A 19,423-nucleotide genomic window follows, 5' to 3' on the forward strand; every position below is an offset into this window, starting at 1 on the left:
GCTGAGGCTGACTTTGAACTTGAAATCTTCCTATCTCGGCCTTCCAAGCCACTGGAATTGTAGGTGTGCACCACTGTGCCCACTTTAAGGTTTTTTTTTTTTTTTTTTTTTTTAGCATTTTGAAAACTTAGCTGAAGTGAACTTCCTTTTTATATTTTTTAAACCTTGGTTTAATTTTTTTCCATATTTGTAGTGGCATTAATTGCTATGATTTCATGAACAATTTCTTTCTTTTGTTTTTCTTTTTGAGAAAGATATAAGGAAAAACTTATTTGACTCATCAAAGTCCCAATAGCTTAATGACAGCCAGTTAGTAACAAATTGTAGCTTACATCTACAAGCACACCTGTCACTTTTTGTGGACTGTGACATCTACTGTCTTCAGAAGCATAACCTTTCTGTAATTACAAGCATGAAGAAAACACATATCTAACTCTATTGGATGTCTTTCCTAGAATTTAGATAATTTTTCAAATGGTAAAATCATAGTTATGACTAGTTTCTCATTTCAATAGCACTATGAGATCTTTTTCTCATTAAAAAAAATCCTAATTGAAATACTAATTGTATGTATTTTTATGTGCCATACAGTTTTGATTTTTTTCTTCTTCTAATAAAGATTTCTTACTATTTAGTGGTGATATCTGGGATTTGCTTCAAGTAATGAAGGTGGTTGAAGCATAGAATGGAGTAAAGATAACATAAGATTGGCTTTGAGTTGCTAATTGCTGAAGTTGGATGATAGAAACATGAGAATCCATTATTATCCTATGTACTTGTGTGTGTATTTAAAAATTTTATAATAAAATACAAATCTTATAGTTCATATTATTGTTAGGACATTTTACTACAAATTTATAAACCTGAGTAAAAGTCAGCATTACTCAAGATGTTAAACTCAGGGTCATCTCTCCTGCTAATGAGAGGTTCTTGCTGAATTCCCTTTTCCAACTAACTGCATGATGCAATCTTGTAGTCACCTGAGATGGTGACCTTCCACATCAGTTATTCATTTAACTGACTTAATTCTGTTTAATTATTGATTGCATTACCTCTATCCCCACTCTTTTTTTCAATCTCTTATGATCTATCTTTTGGCAGTGTTAAATATCTAGAGAATGAATGAAGGAAGCCCTGAATACTTCTATCACAGCACATTGTACACTGTGTTGTAATTCAGTTTTACTTCCATTTATCCCCTTACTGGATTTTAAGCTTTGTAGAAGCTGAAAGTAAATCCAATTTACCATTGTGTCCCTAGCAACTGGTGCAGTGTCTGGTATAAATTAGGCCTTCTATAGTATTTATGGAAGGCATGTATTAATAATATATCTTCTTTTTAATGGGCCTCCATGTCTTCTGGGTCTATTGTGGATAATCCATCCTCCATGTAGTTTCTGGAGGGATTGCTCTCAACTGTAATTGTGATCATATTTTGCCCATCCGTAGCATTTCCCTCATCAGGGTAAGCTCTCAGAGAGGCAGTACAGGAAGTACAGGAAACACACTGTCCTTTGTTGTGTGGTCTTGTCTGTCACTTGCTCCCCTTCATCACTCTGTTTCCCTCTCCATAGACTGTTTGGGCTACTTATATATTTCATACCTCCCTTTTTGGGAACATTTCCTCTCTGTTGATGTCATCTCCATTTTGAAAATGGCACCATTGGGGAATGCCTCTTTCACCTGGGGGGGGGNNNGGGGGGGGGGGGGCTGAGGTGATTATGTGAGGTCCCTGAACAGAGACGGGGGCTGCAGCAGCAAATGCCATCATGTCCCTGCTGATCGCTATTTCCTTATCATTTTCCTTTTCACTGACAGGGAGCATCCTAGGGCAGGAATTACTTTGTATTTTTCTTAACATCTGCACATTATCTGGCAAATAGATGAACCCAAAATGTATTTGTAGAGTGAGAAAATTAAGAATTATTTTATTTTTGCTAATCAAGTGAATGAGTTTTCATAAAATGTTAGAAATGAGTTTTCATAAAATGCACGATATATTTACCAGCACACCCAAAGGTTGTTTTTCACTCCACACCAAGTTGTCCTTGATTTGTTTTCATGGTGTAGCTCGTCAACACCTGAATCATATAACTCAAAGAACAAAATGTGAGGTAAAAAAGACTCTTATGTGAACCAAGGGGCTAACAGAAACATACTTAGATTTTCAGAACTTCAAGGTTTCTTTAGTAAAGGAATGATTCTGATCATAATTCTAATAAAAACTTTGGTTATTTTCTGTTGATAATGTTTCTGACCGATATTTTAGAGCTCTAACCTTCAGTATAGATTTTGTAAGAGCCAAAGCACGAAAGTACTAAAGCTTTGAAAAATGAAATCTGTTGTTATGTTGAGGTGAACCTTGTCAATTAGGAAGGTCATGCAGCTTGAATTTTTCCCTCCTGTTTTCCAGATATGTCTTCTCCAACTACTATGAAGAAACCTGAAAAGCCATTGTTTAGCTCTACATCTCCGCAGGATTCTTCCCCAAGATTGAGCACTTTCCCCCAGCACCACCATCCCGGAATACCTGGAGTTGCACACAGTGGTGAGGACTCCCAGTCCTAGAAGAGAAGCCATCCTTTGTTCGCAGGGCTCCCACCCTTAGGGATGGAGCCAAAGGTTCATAGTTATAGCTACAGTGACCATGTTTTATTAACCCAAAGGGGAAGGTCATGATCCCATAAACTGGCTCTTCTTATCAATTTGTTAGAAAATATTATCACAGTTATGCAACTTAATAATATCTATATATGTACTTTTTCCTTCCATTTGCCTTTATTGGAAAGCTTATGATCATAAGGACTTAGAAAAGTAGAATACATAGTTATCTTTACTAATTTCAGGATCGGTCCTAATTTTATATATTCTACTAAGAGAAAGTTGGATTTTTAGCTATAATTGCTTAGTTTAGAGTTGTTCCAAAGACATTAAGATACATAGACACTATTTCCTATACACAAATGATTATTTACTTTTTGGAAGTGAGACTAATCAGAAAATGAAAGAGGTACTGTTCTATGACAACTATTTAGGGTTAGTACACTTGATATTATGTCTAATATCTTAATCTAAATGAGAGAAGGTATTCAATATTTCATGTTTATATTTTAACTAGCAATTGATAATGTCTTTTTTCACAAATTAAAAATGATATATAATCAGTAATCAATACTGTGTGCTTTCTACATAATTACTCTTAAGTCCTAGGGATGAGGAGATTAAAAGTTTTAGTGTAACTGTAAAGTTTTATGTGTAGATATGTATATATATATATGTATAGATATAGACAAAGGTATATAGATATGTATTTTTAGTGACACTCTTTAGTTTACAGTTAGGCAATTTTTTATCCTTCATATGTTTTTTAAAATCTTTACTCTATGATGTAGCATCTGCTCAAATAAAGTACTTAGGTTTAGTTTGTCAGTGTATTTTGATATTTATTGTTGCTAAACTTAAAAAATGGACTTTGTTGTTATTGATAAGGAAGTTAAGAAGTTGAGAGAGGAAATATACCAATTTAATGTGGTATAAGATTTTTTACATTTATTGTTTAGACTACTGACATAAGTGAAAAAAATCAGTAACTATTTCATAGAAATAATTGAAATATATGTTAAAAAGTATGTTCAGCTAAATTAAATTAGAAGTCATATCATCTATGTAGTGTGGCACCTGATTAAAAATTCATACTGGAAAAAATTGAACAACTTTTATAGGTAAAGACAGTTGAGAGAGCTAGAATAAGCCTTCCACCTTAGTCCTTCACCAAATATTTACTAAATATCAAATTTTAGAGTCTATAAGCACCTTGGTAACAAAAGATGGTTTCTGTCCTAAAGAGCTCATGATGTAGTGAGAAGAGAGGGAATGATATCACTGGCTGGGCATCTAATCTGAACAGGAGCCGACACTTGGAGGAAGTTTAGATACCTGGAAAAAAAATGTATTCTGAACTAAGTGTCAAAGGTGAAGGAACAGCCAGCCTTGGAGGAGGTTTCAGGCAGAGGTCACAGCATGCAGCAATGTACCAGAGGTCATTGCAGGAAGGAACTCCATATATCCAACTTCCTTCATGCAGCTGGAGATGAGACCAAAGACTGGCTTCTAAAGCACATGAGAACCATATGCACTGTGACATTATTGGGGCTTTATTCTGGAGGCAATAGGAAGGCAGAGATTTTTAGAGATTTCTTAGAAGTTATACAACTGTAATGGCATTTTTAAAAAGTCATTCTATGGAACTGTAGGGCATGTACTGAAAGGAGCAAGACTGGAGGAAGGAATACAATTAGAAAGACCTTGCACTAAAATAGGCTATGTGTGTGCACATGCACATACACACTCATACATATACAGACATCCATATATATCACCCATATGTATATATGCTTTCAAAATTAAGGAACGTATTTTTGCCTTGTGTTTTTTGTTTTGTTTTAGTTTTTACCTTTTTTTTTTAAAGGACTAGAGTGACTTTTATTGATATCAGGTAGACATTTTTACCTGCTATTTAAAGCATGACATGCTACTCAGTTATATCAGGCCAGCACAGGCCAGATTGTTCAGAGATGTGAATTCAAATGTGATTTATACCACTTCAGTTGCAAAGGGACCTCTGTCAGAACTACTATGTCCAAATTGATCCCTAAACCCAGAGGACCCAAGATGGAACTGTGTATATATCTTTCAAGGGTTTGTGTACAGATGTGAGCAAAGACCATAGTTGAATTGACTAAGAATAAGAGCACTTAGATACCAATTAAAAAGGTGTCCAATTTTATGTAGAGGTTTGTATTTCTTTAGATAGAATTTCAGATGGGCATATTTTCTTTTTCTTTTTGGTACCTGGGATTGAACCCATGGGCGCTTAACCTTCAAGCCACATTCCCGGCCCTTTTTAATATTTTATTTAGAGGCAGGGCCTCGCTAAGTTGCTGAGGCTGGGCTTTGAATTCACAATCCTCCTGCCTCAGCTTCCCGAGCCACTGGGATTACAGGTGTCCATCACCATGCCCCACCCAAAGGGCATATTTCTTAAATAAAGTAATACTTCAATAAGGAATTTTGTTTTTAAAAGATATACAGTTATTTTCTGAAATGCATCTCTTTGATGGAAGATGCTCAAATTTCAGTGCATGAAAAGATTACATGGTGCCTCACCCCTGCTGGTCTTTATCTAGGGTTTCTGTGGGTAGGTCAAGTAATCTGCATTGTAAAAACAGTCCAGAGGATTCTAAGACACAGTGCCCTGGATATTCAGGGAGCAAAGTTGTGACCATAAAATTAATGATTCTTCTGTAATATATATTCTTAATTTCTTGTATATTTTGAAAGTTTTCTTCGTTGGACATAAGCAACATCCTTTAAATTGTTGCCTTCCATCGCCCCCCATATTTACAAAGTTGAAGATAATTATTCCAAAGGATTTTCATTTATAGGTCATGGAAAGAATTTATTTTTTCATATTATTTGCTAAGTTATTTCATAAAACATTAAATATTCATTATGTGTAATTTCCTATAATTTAGATCAAAATATTAAATAGAAATATACATTTAATCTTTACTCCTACATGTATTAGTTGGTTCTCTTAATTTATAACATAATTATTTTCTTCAACCTTATAAAGATAATGATCATAAGTTATATTTTACCCATCTTTCAAACTTAATATTAAATTAAAAATTAGACAATTATTTATGATCATACTAATATTTAAAAGTTATATTAAAATTAAACATTATACATATTACGTATGTTTTGTATAATAGTTGCCTCTATAAAGATATAAAATACATGGTTTGTGGATAATGTAATACCTACCTCTATTGACATTCAAATTCACATTTCTGTGGGTTTTATTCTTGGTCTTATCTTGATATTTTTAAAGCTACACCCAGTAAAAGAGTAGAAGAAAAATAGTTGCAGAATAAAGCTCTGTTGGTTTTGAAAGGAATATCTTCACAGAAGAAAGAGTTGCCAGGTCTTGTGTTTTAATGCTCAAAAATATTTATACAATGACCAGATAATTATTATTCATGACAGGCAACTTTCTGAACAACTGTAAGCTAGAATGTATGGGAAAATAGTTTATTTGAAATTGATTAGTAGACAATTTGTGGGTCTCCTGCCCTATAATTAATGCTTTGACTTGGTCTGGACTTAGGAAGACAAAGACTTTATAATCAAAGAATGTGTTTTTGATGGGAAATAACTGCTCAAAGAAATGTTTTATCCAGTATTGGCATACCTTATAAAAGCAAAACTTCTTTTTTAAAAACATTCTGGGATGTAGAAAGCAAGATCATTTTTTCCCTTGGGTGTGGTTTTGTCTCTGTGTCCCTACCTGTATTATCATTGAGAATATAAGTAGAAGAGTAATTTATTTTAGAAGAACTTGATTAAATTGTGGTAGGAAAACCAATGATAGTTTTACAACATCTTTATAGAATCTGGACGAAATAATAAGGAAATCGGCTCTGACAGTGAATCTTTCCTTTTCTGTGTTCTGCAGTCATCTCAACTCGAACTCCACCTCCACCCTCACCGCTGCCATTTCCAACACAAGCTATCCTTCCTCCAGCCCCATCAAGCTACTTTTCTCATCCAACAATCAGATATCCTCCCCACCTGAATCCTCAGGATACTCTGAAGAACTATGTACCTTCTTATGACCCATCCAGTCCACAAACCAGCCAGGTAAAAATAAGAGAAAATAAGACTAGAACTTAAGGGAAATGGGACAGGTGTAACTCTAAGACACGGAGGTTTGTCAGACAGTATGTCTGGCAGAACATCAAGCCTTGCAACCCATCTTCAAGAAATTTCTTGGTGACCCATTAAGTTTTTATTTAAAGGTGGTTAAATGACAGGTAGGAAGTGTATTGCCCCAAAGGGGTGCATTTGTGAAGAAGTTTTTGATTTGATGTTCTTGGATTTTTATTGACTGAAGAGAAAGTTTATGCAGAGTGTTCATTGCCAAAAAGCTCCAAACTGGAGTTCACACCTAAAATACCGGGTTTGACATAGTGACAAAAATGCTTATTTCATGTAGGGCCAAGGTATGTGCTAAAATAAACACACACAAAAGAACTTACTGGTGTATTTATAGGCCTGTTATTAGGTATTAAAATAAGCTTTGGTAATGTAAACATTTTCAGTGTTTGATGACTACTTGAATATCCTTTGCAGTGACATGACTTACATTTAATAATAAGTGGCATTACTAGAGGTATCTTTTTTTTTTTTTTTTAATAAACATGGTATAGTAGTTTTAGGCAATTCATTGTATTAAGTGTAGTAATTCATGTGCATTTCCTACTCCCAAGTCACTTTATAAGGATTTGCTAGAAGAGGATTTTTCACAATCAAGTAGACAGTCTTTGTGCCAAAGCTGGGTCTATTGATAATTGTAATATCCAAAATCTGCAATATAATTTTGATCTTATAGTATAGTATTTGGCTTTGCTGCTTTACCTCTAAGACTCCTGTCTACTTCTTATTATTCCTATTTATGCTTTGGGGAATTTTTACAACATTCTATCATTACTGCTGCTAAATTACTAAAATTAGAGTAAATAATATGTGCATATCAATCATAATTAGCAAAGGTCAGGAAAAAACTCTTTGGTCTTAATTTGTTAAGATGAAGCAAAATGGTCCTTTCTGAATGTTTTATTTTGAATGACAGTGCATCCAGTACCTTTGAGTTACTTAGAAAGTTACCTTTGCTTTTAGTACCACTGACTAATATATTAAACTAAGTGTTGAATTTTCACATTAAACTTATCATTTGTATTTTAGGAGAAAATGTTCAAATGGTGTAATAACTGCAGTACTAATGACAACTAAGTAAAAGAGTGGGATCTTAGTATTATAAGTTGAGAAATGAAATTTGCTGTCAGAACATGGATTCAAAAATCCTAGTTTCATAGAGCATTTTGCTAGACTCAGCTGGGAACAGTGCACACAAGGTCTGATTTTAATTTGTGTAGAATTTCCATGAATAACAAAGTCTAATTAAGACATCCATTAAAAGTCCTTAACGTTAATTCAGTGTGGAAAATCTTAGAGTTCCATTGGATTTTTTTTTAACTGATGTCTTAATTAGGCACTGTTAGGGGAAAAATTATGCAAATTAAAATCAGGCCCTTAGTGTTACGCATTTCTTTAATTATTCAGTGCTTGTTTTATGTATATTTTAAATTCTTTATAAGTTAAGAGGGCATATTAGGTGATAATCTGCCTATATTGTTCTCAGCTTTTCTTTATGTTTTCAAGGTAAAAATCCAGCTTCTAAGAGAAGCATCTTACTCTCATCTCAATTAAAAGACAAAAACCAAAAAATCCCTCTCAGGATTTTGTATAATAGGAACAATGTATTAAGTAGGATAATCCTTTTCTAATGCTGTTCAGCTTCATCTTCAGATAAGACACCTTTCTTTTTATATCTGCACTATGAAAGTTCATCTATTAGCAACCTTGAAAGATGGAAGCTTTCTATCTTAGCTTCACCTGTTTAGACTAGTAGAAGACTAAAGAGAAGTAACCCTCCCCATTCTTCTAACCACGAGTTTCAGAAAAAAAAAAAATGTCTGTATTAGCTTGAGAATTTTTTCTTTGTCCCTTTTATTATTTTTCAAATAGGAGACATATCTGTCAGTTCATGTTGATTCAGTTCCAGTGAACAAAGTTTACAGACTAGGCAGGGTAATGTCATATGCAGCATTTTCTGGTAATTATTGTCATTCTGGTCCTGTGCCAGGTAGGTACTATCAAAGTGTTTTGGTGAACCCTATACAGAAACACGTTTACTGTTTAGCACACCCCCAGTGACAAAATAAGACCTTTCTTCTTTCTCTAGTAAAATATGTAAAGCAGTCATTTGTGGTGTTCACACAACCAGAAGTTGATGGTCTGCTTTAGAAACAAACTATTTCCACTTGAAAGAAAAATGGGTCTTTATAGGAAACTACAGAAGTGTTTTTATTAGGAACATTATACCTGCTTTGATGTTTAACTCCAACTCAAAGCCAATTAATTTGCATTTCAAAATAGAATTCTTGATATTCACCTTTTCAGCACTAGAAATGGAAAAAAAAGGACTCGATGACCATTCACCTCCAGTCAACTGCTCCTTCCCAACCTCCTCTAGCATTGCACTGATTTGGATTGTTAAGCAACTGAGATGCCTTTTCCTCCCCACAGCAATTTAGAGATTAATTGCATTACTGCTGCACCAATTATAGTGAGACAGTCATGCTATTCAATGGAATATTTTGAATAAAATTAGTTTAAAGATATAACTCTCCCATAGGTTTCCATAGAGGAAAACTCTGGTCAATTTTCCTGACATAAAGTTAAACACTTAAAATTACCTATGATGAATAGTCAGGATATTCAAGAAGTCCATTTTCTTTATAAAATAAAGAAAGTGGACTCTGAGGAACCCAAGCAAAGTCTTAGTTCATACCTCCGGTCACAATACTTAAATATTATCAGCTATTTATCTTTTCCTCTAAAGAAAATCTACTTGTAATTTATGCATAGATAAATATTCTGCTTCATTACTTTCTTTGCCTTTGATAGTTGAGATTATAAAGACTATATCCTTTTGGAGAATAACAACCTGGCAAATTGTTAGGAATACCATGCAGTGGAGAATTGTAACATGGGTGTAATCAAAACTAGCATTCTCTGTCTAGAAAAATATATTTCAGGATTTCTTTAAATAATGTACTCTAATGATTTTGTCTCCTACCACAGAAATTATTTTTCCACCAAGGGGCTAAGACTCAAATAATGATATCTTTTCTGTCATTGCCCTAGGGATTTTCTCAGTTAATTCCCACAAATGTCAACGATACATGTTTTGTGTAATTCTCTGTGCACAACAATGGAAGAGTAACACAAACAGCACTGTGAATTTGATTGTCCTCTAGTTCACTTTAGTACATTTTAATTTTCTTTGGAAATCTTTTATTTGTAGGTATAAGGTCAGACCTCTTTCAGCATTTTATATCATTGTGTGCATCTGAAATTTTAAATGCTTTAATCTCATCTAACTGCTTATATGAGTAAATCATCAAAAGTTGATGATTGCCTGGAAAAGTTTATATTGCCTTATGTTTGTTGAGTCTGAAATACCTGCATGTGAGAGAAACCTAGTTTTTGTATGCAGAAGAATAGGCCTTCACTATAAATGATGGGAATTATAGAGCTGGATGTGTTTTCTCTGCTAGGCATTCTTGTGTCTCTTGTGTCAGTGATAATATCCAAATAGAGGAAAATTTTGTTGTGAAAGCCAAATGGACTCTGTATAGAGAATGAAGAGCAGAGAATTAGGAATCACTGGGTTTTAATTGTAGGTAGCTTAGTAAGGAATTCCATTTTAGCTTGAACTAAGCCTTTGAGTCTCCATTTGAGTTTTCTGGACTACTAAATGCAAGGATCAAGTCTACTTCTCTCTTGAGGGTGTTGTGAAGACCAAATAACCTATGCAAAATTCTTTGAAGATGAAAACCTTCTTTTAAACACTGTTGCTTTTATACTACCAACCTTTGATTGGCTTCCGACTCGGACTTGAGAGGGAGGGCCTGCGTGATGGCTCCACGCAGCCTGCAGGATCCACGTGGCCACATGTGCTGAGTGGAGTTGTTGGAGAAGATGACTGCCTTTTGGATTGTTTCACCCGGCATTCTGTTTTTGTTTTGTAGCCTAACAGCAGTGGTCAAGTAGTAGGGAAAGTGCCTGGCCATTTCACTCCTGTCTTGGCACCCTCTCCCCATCCCAGTGCAGTGCGACCTGTGACCCTGACCATGACAGATACTAAACCCATCACTACATCCACTGAAGGTGAGGCAGCTTCACCTACAGCAACCAGTAAGTATTTCTGTAGGAAATGAGAAATGTCCATCAAAGGCACCATTGGATACTTGATCCAAGGTGGAAAACATGGCAACTTTTCCAGCTACCTGACCAGATGGAGATTTCTCATTTAAGTGGAGCTAGCAGGCATGTATGTGGCCTGGCTGTCACATGCTCTCTCTTATCAAATGTCTTTCAGTGCATCATATTTGAAAAGGGAGAAGCAAATTTGTTTGAGTAAACAGTTGTAACAAAAATAATAAGTCATGCCTGCTTGTTCAAGGTATACATTGAAATCGCACTGAATAACATTATGCAGTGTATAAGGTTTTTATATCACCAAAGGGAGATTAGATAATTGTTACTTATTGGAGCATTCCTATAGAAACCAAGCCCCTCCATCAGGCAGACTGAATCAGTGCCTCTGTAAGATAATTGCATGTTTACCTTAACGTAGGTCCTGTCATTATTAGAAACAGTCATACAATGTTGGGTGTAGGCAAGAACATTTCAAAGCTTAGTATTAGGCACATGTTAAGCTACCTGCACTTTCATTATCTGCAACTTTTTCTTTAAATGTTTTAATTATTTTGCATATCATGGTATATCAGATATTATGTTTATTAGCATGGACATGACATTTTAAATGTTGGAGGTTTTGCTAGTGAACTTACATAGCCCATTGGACAAATGATTCCTTTGCTTCTTCATTTAGAATACTCAGAAGTGTATGAGGAATAAATTTTCAATCCCCTTCACCAAATTACCAGCTTCTTAGAACTGGAGCTGATGTACACAGATTAGCAAAGTGGAACGAATAAATTTCCAGTAGAGAAGAATTATTATGCACCCCCACAATTATACATATGCCTTAAATTTAAACTATTTTTGTTTCCTAGAGCAAGAAAATCCTTTTGCTTTGGAAATTCCCATGTGAAATTACACAACCAGAGGCACCATTGGCTCCCTCTTTCTCCACCATTGGAAAGACACTCTTTATTAATGGCTTCTGAAAGACTAGGAAGAAAAATGGACAATACTTTGTGTGTACAGTGAATATTTAGCATTTCTTTCTCAAAATTTATGAGCCCCTATAAATGAGGACTTGTATTACCCCTCAGTATTTATTAAGGCTTAAAATCTGTTTGTTGGCAGAGGGTCCTGACTCAGCAAACAGTTCCTTAAATACATAGATGGATGAGACCTGGTTAGAGAACACTGGATTTCTTTCGTTTTAAAGATTTTTTGTGCATGTTATATCACTAAAAATGCTACGTGCAAATTTTAAAAATGAATGTCACAGCATCTTTGAACAAACAAGTCAGTGATTTAAATAAAAGCACATAGAAAGCAAGATTTAATAAAGTAATTAAATTCTCACAGAATAAATATTTCAAGCCAAGTTCTAAAAACTTCTGGTGCCTACTATTATAGTGACATTACTGTGAGATTCAGGGGATAAGCAGACCCAAATAGTCACAGCGCACTTACAGGAATGCCTTCAGCCTGTTAGTTAATGGATTGTTTTTATATGCACATACAGGTTGTTCAAAAAGGGATCTAAATTGACTAGTCAAATCACAAAACATTCAGAAGGAGTACCTTGGTTGTCTAAAGATGGCTGCATCAGTTCATTTTCCACTCTTACATAAAAGAAATATAGTGAGTAGTTTTTCTTCTCTAGAAATGAATTTGTAGCTTCAGTTCCCTAAGCACCACTGATAATGAGGAACTGGTTACTGAGCTGATAGTAGCATTGAAGAAAACACACAGGCTAAGGGGAACCTCTTCTCATGGTTGAGAAGAAAGGACTGCGCAGATTGAATGCTAACTCTTTAAGAGTGATACTGTCCTTGGCCCATGTGTTCAGTTTGAGTCCTGGTGATGGAGTGGGGGTCACTGGTTGCTGATGGCTGCCTTTGCATGAGCCCTTTATTCAGGAGTAGTTAAAAGATGAGTTGTGAACATCTTCAGTGTTTTTGAAAAGTTGATCTAAAAAAGCCTCAATGTTCAAATTTTTCAGTCCTTTATTATGAACATGGCAGAATTAACATATTGACTTTTTTAAAGGCAGCTTATTTAAAATTAATGTCTGAATTCCTCATTAACCTGATGGTTTTAAACCAAGCAGATATCTTCAGATCTATGAATGTAATATATAGTAAAAACTTAGTTCTTCTGTGTATTCTGACATGGAGTAGTGGAATTGCTTAATGCTAGAAAAATGTGTTAGTCCTATTCTTGTAAAAACAAGCAAAAATCTTTAGGAACAGGAAAAACTTTTCTGTGGAAAGTTCACTCTGTACCAAAAAGCACCTGTACAAAGAGTACTCACAAATAAGACACCTGTAACATAAGGAATGGTCACCTTGTGTACTTAACTACCTGGTGACAAGTATTCAGAAGGTGCCACCAGCTCCCTTTCTGACTAATTGCAAGACATTGAATTTTTACACTTATGGAAAATAAAGAATTTCTTTCCAAAAATCTTTTTATCAAACTAGAGGACATTTTTACATTAAATAAAACACTGAGTTTATTCACTATATAATACACAAAAATAGATTCCTTCTTTAGAATAGTAATATTAGATTTTCTATTTAGGAAGACTTTTAAGTAAGACATTTTTCATTTCATCATCAAGCACATCTGCTTAAGTCCTGTCATTAAAAGCTGTCACTTTTTTTCTGACATTTAGAATCACAGACCATAACTGGTTATTTTCTATTAGATCACTAACATCTAGTAAATGGTCACATCCAGGCAAAGGACCCTTCTGCTTAGCCAATCTTGAGCACCACTGCAGGACTGTACCTGGACATTTAAGTGTGAGACACTACACCAAAGCATGTGATTTACTAGATAGATTTTTTTTTTTAAGGGGGATAAGCTCGTTGATTTGAAATCAATTACCATTTCTTTTCTATCACTCAGACAAAAAGGAAGAGAAATGGAGACAACAACTTTTTTTGGTTGCAAATCCCACTTCTCTGGGTTTCTTATACATGGACAGGGTGTTCATTCTGATAGTTCACAATTTTTATCTTTGTTTTTGTTCTTCCTTAATCAGCCTACACAGCCTCAGGCACATCTCAAGCCAATCGATATGTGGGACTAAGCCCAAGAGACCCATCCTTCCTACATCAGCAACAGGTGGGCACGTTTCACCCAGGTGTAATGGTGTAGCCACGCTTTGCTTTGGTGCTTTTCTCCATGTTGCCTCTCAGATCTGAACTCAGAATGGGGCTCACGGGGCTTCTGAGACCAAAATTGATCATTTTGTCTTCCAAAAAATTTTCTCATTTATACCTTGTTTCCTTGCCTCTCTGAACAGAGTTTCTCAAATTGGCTCATGACCTCTTTCATCTTCTCTTTAGCATATATTGATAACATCCACAAACACTATTGTGTTTCAGCCAATGGGAATTTTTCTCAATCTTATTGGCTATTGAAACTTAGTAGCCTGTCGTTTTCAAAGGCAAACATTGAAAACCAATTTAAACTCCAGTTAGAGTAGAAGCAGTGCATAATTTGTGTTTTTGAGCAACTTTATATTTTCCAGATGTTTTACTCCTTACTTTTGTATTTTAGTCCAGGAAGATGAGTTATGAAGCTAAAATCTCAGGCAACACATCATTGCTATTTTAATAGGTTTAAGTTGGTTTAGTGATTTCAGATGTGATAAAACACTTTTTTTTTGTTCTGCTTTCTTACATCATTTATGTTTCAAGTAGCATTTTAAATTTCACATCTCATTAATGCTGTAAATTTAATGTAAATGAAGTGTTTACCCAAACTGTGAAAATATACAGCCAGGATTAATGGTGGCTTATAAACAAATTAGCCACAATCAAAAGCAAGGACCATACCAATGCAGAAATCCCATGATTCCAGTTAAAGGATAACAGATAATTTTAAACACTTCAGAATTCAAATATATTTTATGATGCATATGTTTGCTGCTTTCAAGTTTTGATAGCAGAGCTGTTTGAAAATAACAGAATTCAAAATATTACATGGGGAAAATAGCCTATATAAATAAGAAAGAGCCAGTATTAACTAACTTGCTCTTCATTTGTAAGTTATTTGTGCATTTATATGAGTTTTCACATGTATAGCAAGCCCGTGCAGGTGTTTATGCCCACTTACTTTGTTCTAGGCCGATCCGCCACATTTAGACTTTTTGTGGCCTATCTCTACTGTGTTTCATGTGGAATTCTTGGGTCCTTCCCAGTTGCAGGCCAAGATGGTAGACTGCGCTTATGAAGGTCACCACATGCAGAGTTTAGAGAAAATCGTAAAGATGATAGCTTATTCAGGGTACTTGTCATTTTGCCAGGTTTAAAAAAAGCAAAGCGAAACAAAACAAAAGAGTGAGGACTAACTGAAAACATCTGTATACATTTATGAAAATACCAAATAATAATTAGTGGTTTTGCCAGCCAATGGCTTTTCAATGTAATTCTCTGGAATGTTGCTTTTTTTCACCTCTAAAATTGCTGTAATATGAAATGTGTTATAATTACTATAATATGTTTCTGTTTGACAAATGTATGTGTTCATTGTGTTTTTTAAAACTTATGCAGGATTTATAGGTTTAGAAACTTGTTCTTTCAAAAATTATTACACATTTTTTTCAGAAATACTTTTGTCATGAGATTTGCATTATTCTTTAAGACATATCTCTAATTTCCAGTTAATTTTCATTTCATAAAAACATGCCTCCATTATTTAAACCTTTAGCCCTAAATACATTTAGAATATTCTAACCAATTCCATGTATTTAGGAGCAACCTTCCTCTCTCCCTGCCTAACCCATGGCAGCTTTAATTTTCTTATCATTTCTGATTAATATTGGAGCCTCATGTAATTATGATCATGAAAGTTCATTAATATAAAAGTTACTTTTCCTTTCATTTATCTAAAGATAAATCAGGAAAAGCTAGCAAACATCATAAAAATATTAATCTTAATGTGCATAGAAATATGGGCATATTTTAATTGAAAAAAATATGTATGACTTCTGGAACAACAAACTTTTTCATCAAAAAACTAATTTTTACTTAAGTGGACAACATTGAGTGAAGACCACTTACAATATGAATATATTTTGTTCAATCAAATGGAGTTGATATTTATGAAATACATGATATATATTGATCCTTGCAATAAAAAGCTATATATACTTCATAGTTAAATTTTTTAAATACCATGCAGATAGTTTGTTTGTTCCCTATATAAAAAGTACCACTTTTGAATTTGAAGACGCCTAATGTGTCTAATTTATTATGAAGTACATTTTTGAGGCCTGCAGAAGATAATATAAATTTATATCATGTAAACATTATATTACTAAGGCTTCAGTTAAAATCCTATGATGTTTATCCTTCCAAATTCTAAAAAAAATCATAAAGATAAAGTTTTATATTTACTATGTAGGAAAGGAGGGACAGAAATGAATGACTGCAGTAGAGTAAAGGTTATTTCTTCCTACAGTAGAAATGAGATTGATTTACTGTGTCCTTTCATTACTTTACAAAGATTTAAAGGAGACCACTCTTCTAGCAGCGGGTTCTAAATGCATTTGGTTTAAAGCACTCAATGATAAATGAAAAGGAAAATCAAGGGGTACATGAAATAAAGGTAATCAATCATTTTATATTAGCTAGGAGAAATTTAAAATTAGAAAGGCAATGGTTTTAGTCTAAGAGAGTTCTTTTAAACATTCCCCATAACCTTTAATATACATGACCCCTTAAGAATAAATATTGTCACCAGGTACGTACTTGAGTTCATGGCGGTTGCTTTATAAAGATTTATCCTTTTAGATTATGAATAGTATTGATGTGAATTGTTGAGTGCTATTTTTTCTTTAGAAAAGAACCTTAATATAGCTTACATAAATTAGAGTTAACAATAAATTTTAAATTACTGAATAATTTTGACCATCTTATAATCCTTCCACAAAATGGCATGAGAGTAGCACTTTCAATATAGTTTTAACACAAAAACATTCTTAAATTGAGATGGAGAATATTAAAATATTAAAATTAACCCCATATTCTACCTATCATAATAATACATTAATATTATTAATTGGCAAATCTGAATAGTAAAAGTATATGCTTCATACACATACCTATGTTGTGCTCTCCTTTTTATACATTTGTGTGCTCCTTTTTACAATGCTTATTACTGATTGATGCTGGTTGCTAATTGTCTTGACATACTAGGTTTTTTTTTTTTTTTCAACCCTGGAATTTCACCCATCATTGCAAATATCATATTTCATTTGAGTCCAAAATATAAAATCACATAATTATGAGGAATATTTTAAAAAGATTCATGTAAACCAAGTTAATAATTTGCAATAAAACAATCCTCTCTAATTTGCCATAATAATCAGCTCATGCCAGCTGACCAGGACTTGACTTTAGAGTTTTCCTTTATCTGTTAACACAATCTTGAGTACTGTTCAAGGTCTGGAACAAGTCTGTCTTTAGCATTACTGACTGTAAATGCATTCACTATTGGCATGGGGGAAATCTTAAAATCAGAACTTCAATTGGAGTTTCATTCTTCTTTAACTTTTCTGTTGGAAGATGGTGTAGCAGCTTCAAGAACTATGAGTCCTGCTTTAGCAACTGAACTCAAGTTTCTACAAAGAAATGCCTTTTTATGGTTTGGAACATTTTTAGAAGTGTGAAAGTCCTCTTCTCTTTACTTCTATAGAAATTTAGCAAAGTGCAGTGTTGGTTTTCCTACCTCATACTTCATAAATACTCTGTACTTATTCCTTCTATAGATAGTGAAAAAACTATATTTCCCAAATTTTATCATCTTGAGGAAATGGAAACTATCTAATAGAAAGTTGGATGTTGCTTAGAAAGTACAGAAATTATTGTATAATCCAGTCTAAAAATCTTGTATAAATGGAAACTATGAAGCAACTTACTTAAATTACCACCGGTTCCTTATCTGATCAACCTTATGTCATTAATTGCTAACTTGAGACCTTCTTTATTTGCTATCATAGAAAGTTTGGTAATATAAGACAATCTAGTTAATATGATTATCACCATTACAATTGAGGCTAAGATCATATTAGAAACATAAATTCCTACAGTTACACATCAATATGACTTTAAAAAAAAAAACTCTTCTGACAAATTGGAAATAAACATTTTTGAAGATAAGAAATTTCTTGCTCAGATATAAAAGATCATTCAAGACAGCCATTGAAATGCATATTAATTTTGATACAAATTCAAGATTTTAGGTGGAATAAATGGGAGGTCACTTCTGCCTCCATTGAGACAATTAAGTCAATTAATTTGTAAGAAATGATTATTTTCACAATCTCAAAATTATAATCTCCTGACTCTATATGCTACCTATTCCTAGAGCTAATGAATGAGTGGCCTGATCAATTCAGGTCCTTGCCTCACTTCTCACAATTGCATGGATTTTATCGGTGCTTGAGCTTCAGCATGTACCATCTCCTGCATGACTACGTAATGCAATTGTTTCAAGTTCAGTTACTGGGGTAGTTTACATTGAAATGCTTTTTACACTTTTCTTGTTATACTTTTAAATTAGCATTTGAAAGTACTTTTCATTATACTGAAAATTTCTGTTACACACAATCACCTTTTAAAAAATTGCCTCTATAATTTTGTTTTAACTCAGCTATGAGTTGAAATCCCCTTGTAATATTTATACTGGCAAATGGCAAAGCCCAAGCTTGGTGTAGTATAACCACTGAAAAGGCAGTCATTTATTAGAGGCAAGCAATTGAAAGGACACAAGTGGACTATCAACAAACTTTTCAATAAAGTCAGGAAGCAGGCTATCAACACTTGAGCCATTCTTATTGTGTCTGTTATCATAATTGACAGCTTGACGTAAAACCCTATCACATGCCTTCTGGGTAGGTATGTAAATGGATAAGAGGTCACTTTTCACATATGCTAGCTGGAAAGGAAACACATTTAAAGGAAGTTTCAGTCAAAATAATAGCTATGCAAATGCTTACCTTTTGGGCTAATTCTTAAAATTAAAAAGAAAAATCCTTCCATTGTCTGTCTTTTATCATTCATTCATTTGTTCTCTTACCTTTTCTGGTTACCAAAGGCTAATATCTAGATAACTATTCTCATTGATGTAAAAATAAAATTGTGTGTCATGTAGCCTTAAATTTCAGTCAACGCAAGGGAAAAGTTATCTACTTTTCTCAAAGTGTTTAAAAGATCTAAGTTGAATCAAGGACATTCTGAAGGTGTTTTATTTACAGTTATTTTAGTCTTAAATCTTGTTGGACTACACATTAAGAACAGGGTAGGAGAAGAACAATGACAGACAAATTGGTGCAGAGGGTGAGAACCAGGGATTAGGAGCCAGGATGTTGGAGTGTTAGTGTTGATATGGAAGGGCACTGCTAACCTTGGACAAGGTCTTAAACATTTTTCTCCTGGAAACTTATCTTGGAAAGGAAATTGAAGATGATGGATTCCATCTCTTGAAACCTTAAATTTTACATGTTAAAGTAGTC

At 34.0% G+C, this 19,423-nt stretch overlaps 1 protein-coding gene and 1 long non-coding RNA gene across 14 annotated transcripts in view; one reads left to right on the top strand and one right to left on the bottom strand.

Moving 5' to 3' along the window:
• The window catches only part of Nfib (nuclear factor I B), a 232,832-nt gene that overhangs the window by 187,897 nt on the left and 25,512 nt on the right, over positions 1-19,423 (top strand). For 4 of the 13 annotated variants that reach the window (XM_048783950.1, XM_015502588.2, XM_015502590.2 and 1 more), the window contains exons 7-10: positions 2,414-2,548; positions 6,521-6,705; positions 10,722-10,887; positions 13,943-14,025. In XM_048783950.1, coding sequence (XP_048639907.1) covers positions 2,414-2,548; positions 6,521-6,705; positions 10,722-10,887; positions 13,943-14,025 — 569 coding nt within the window. The remainder of the gene's footprint in view (positions 1-2,413; positions 2,549-6,520; positions 6,706-10,721; positions 10,888-13,942; positions 14,026-19,423) is intronic. The other 9 variants (XM_048783954.1, XM_048783958.1, XM_048783956.1 and 6 more) reach the window with 3 other exon arrangements.
• LOC125610832 lies at positions 6,999-12,767 on the bottom strand. The gene is made up of 3 exons (XR_007340891.1): positions 12,658-12,767; positions 10,645-10,649; positions 6,999-7,012 (listed from the first exon to the last, which is right to left on the bottom strand). It is a non-coding gene; the product is annotated as an uncharacterized LOC125610832 (long non-coding RNA).

This window comes from Marmota marmota, unplaced genomic scaffold (genome assembly GCF_001458135.2).
Source record: "Marmota marmota marmota unplaced genomic scaffold, marMar, whole genome shotgun sequence".
NCBI lineage: Eukaryota > Metazoa > Chordata > Mammalia > Rodentia > Sciuridae > Marmota > Marmota marmota.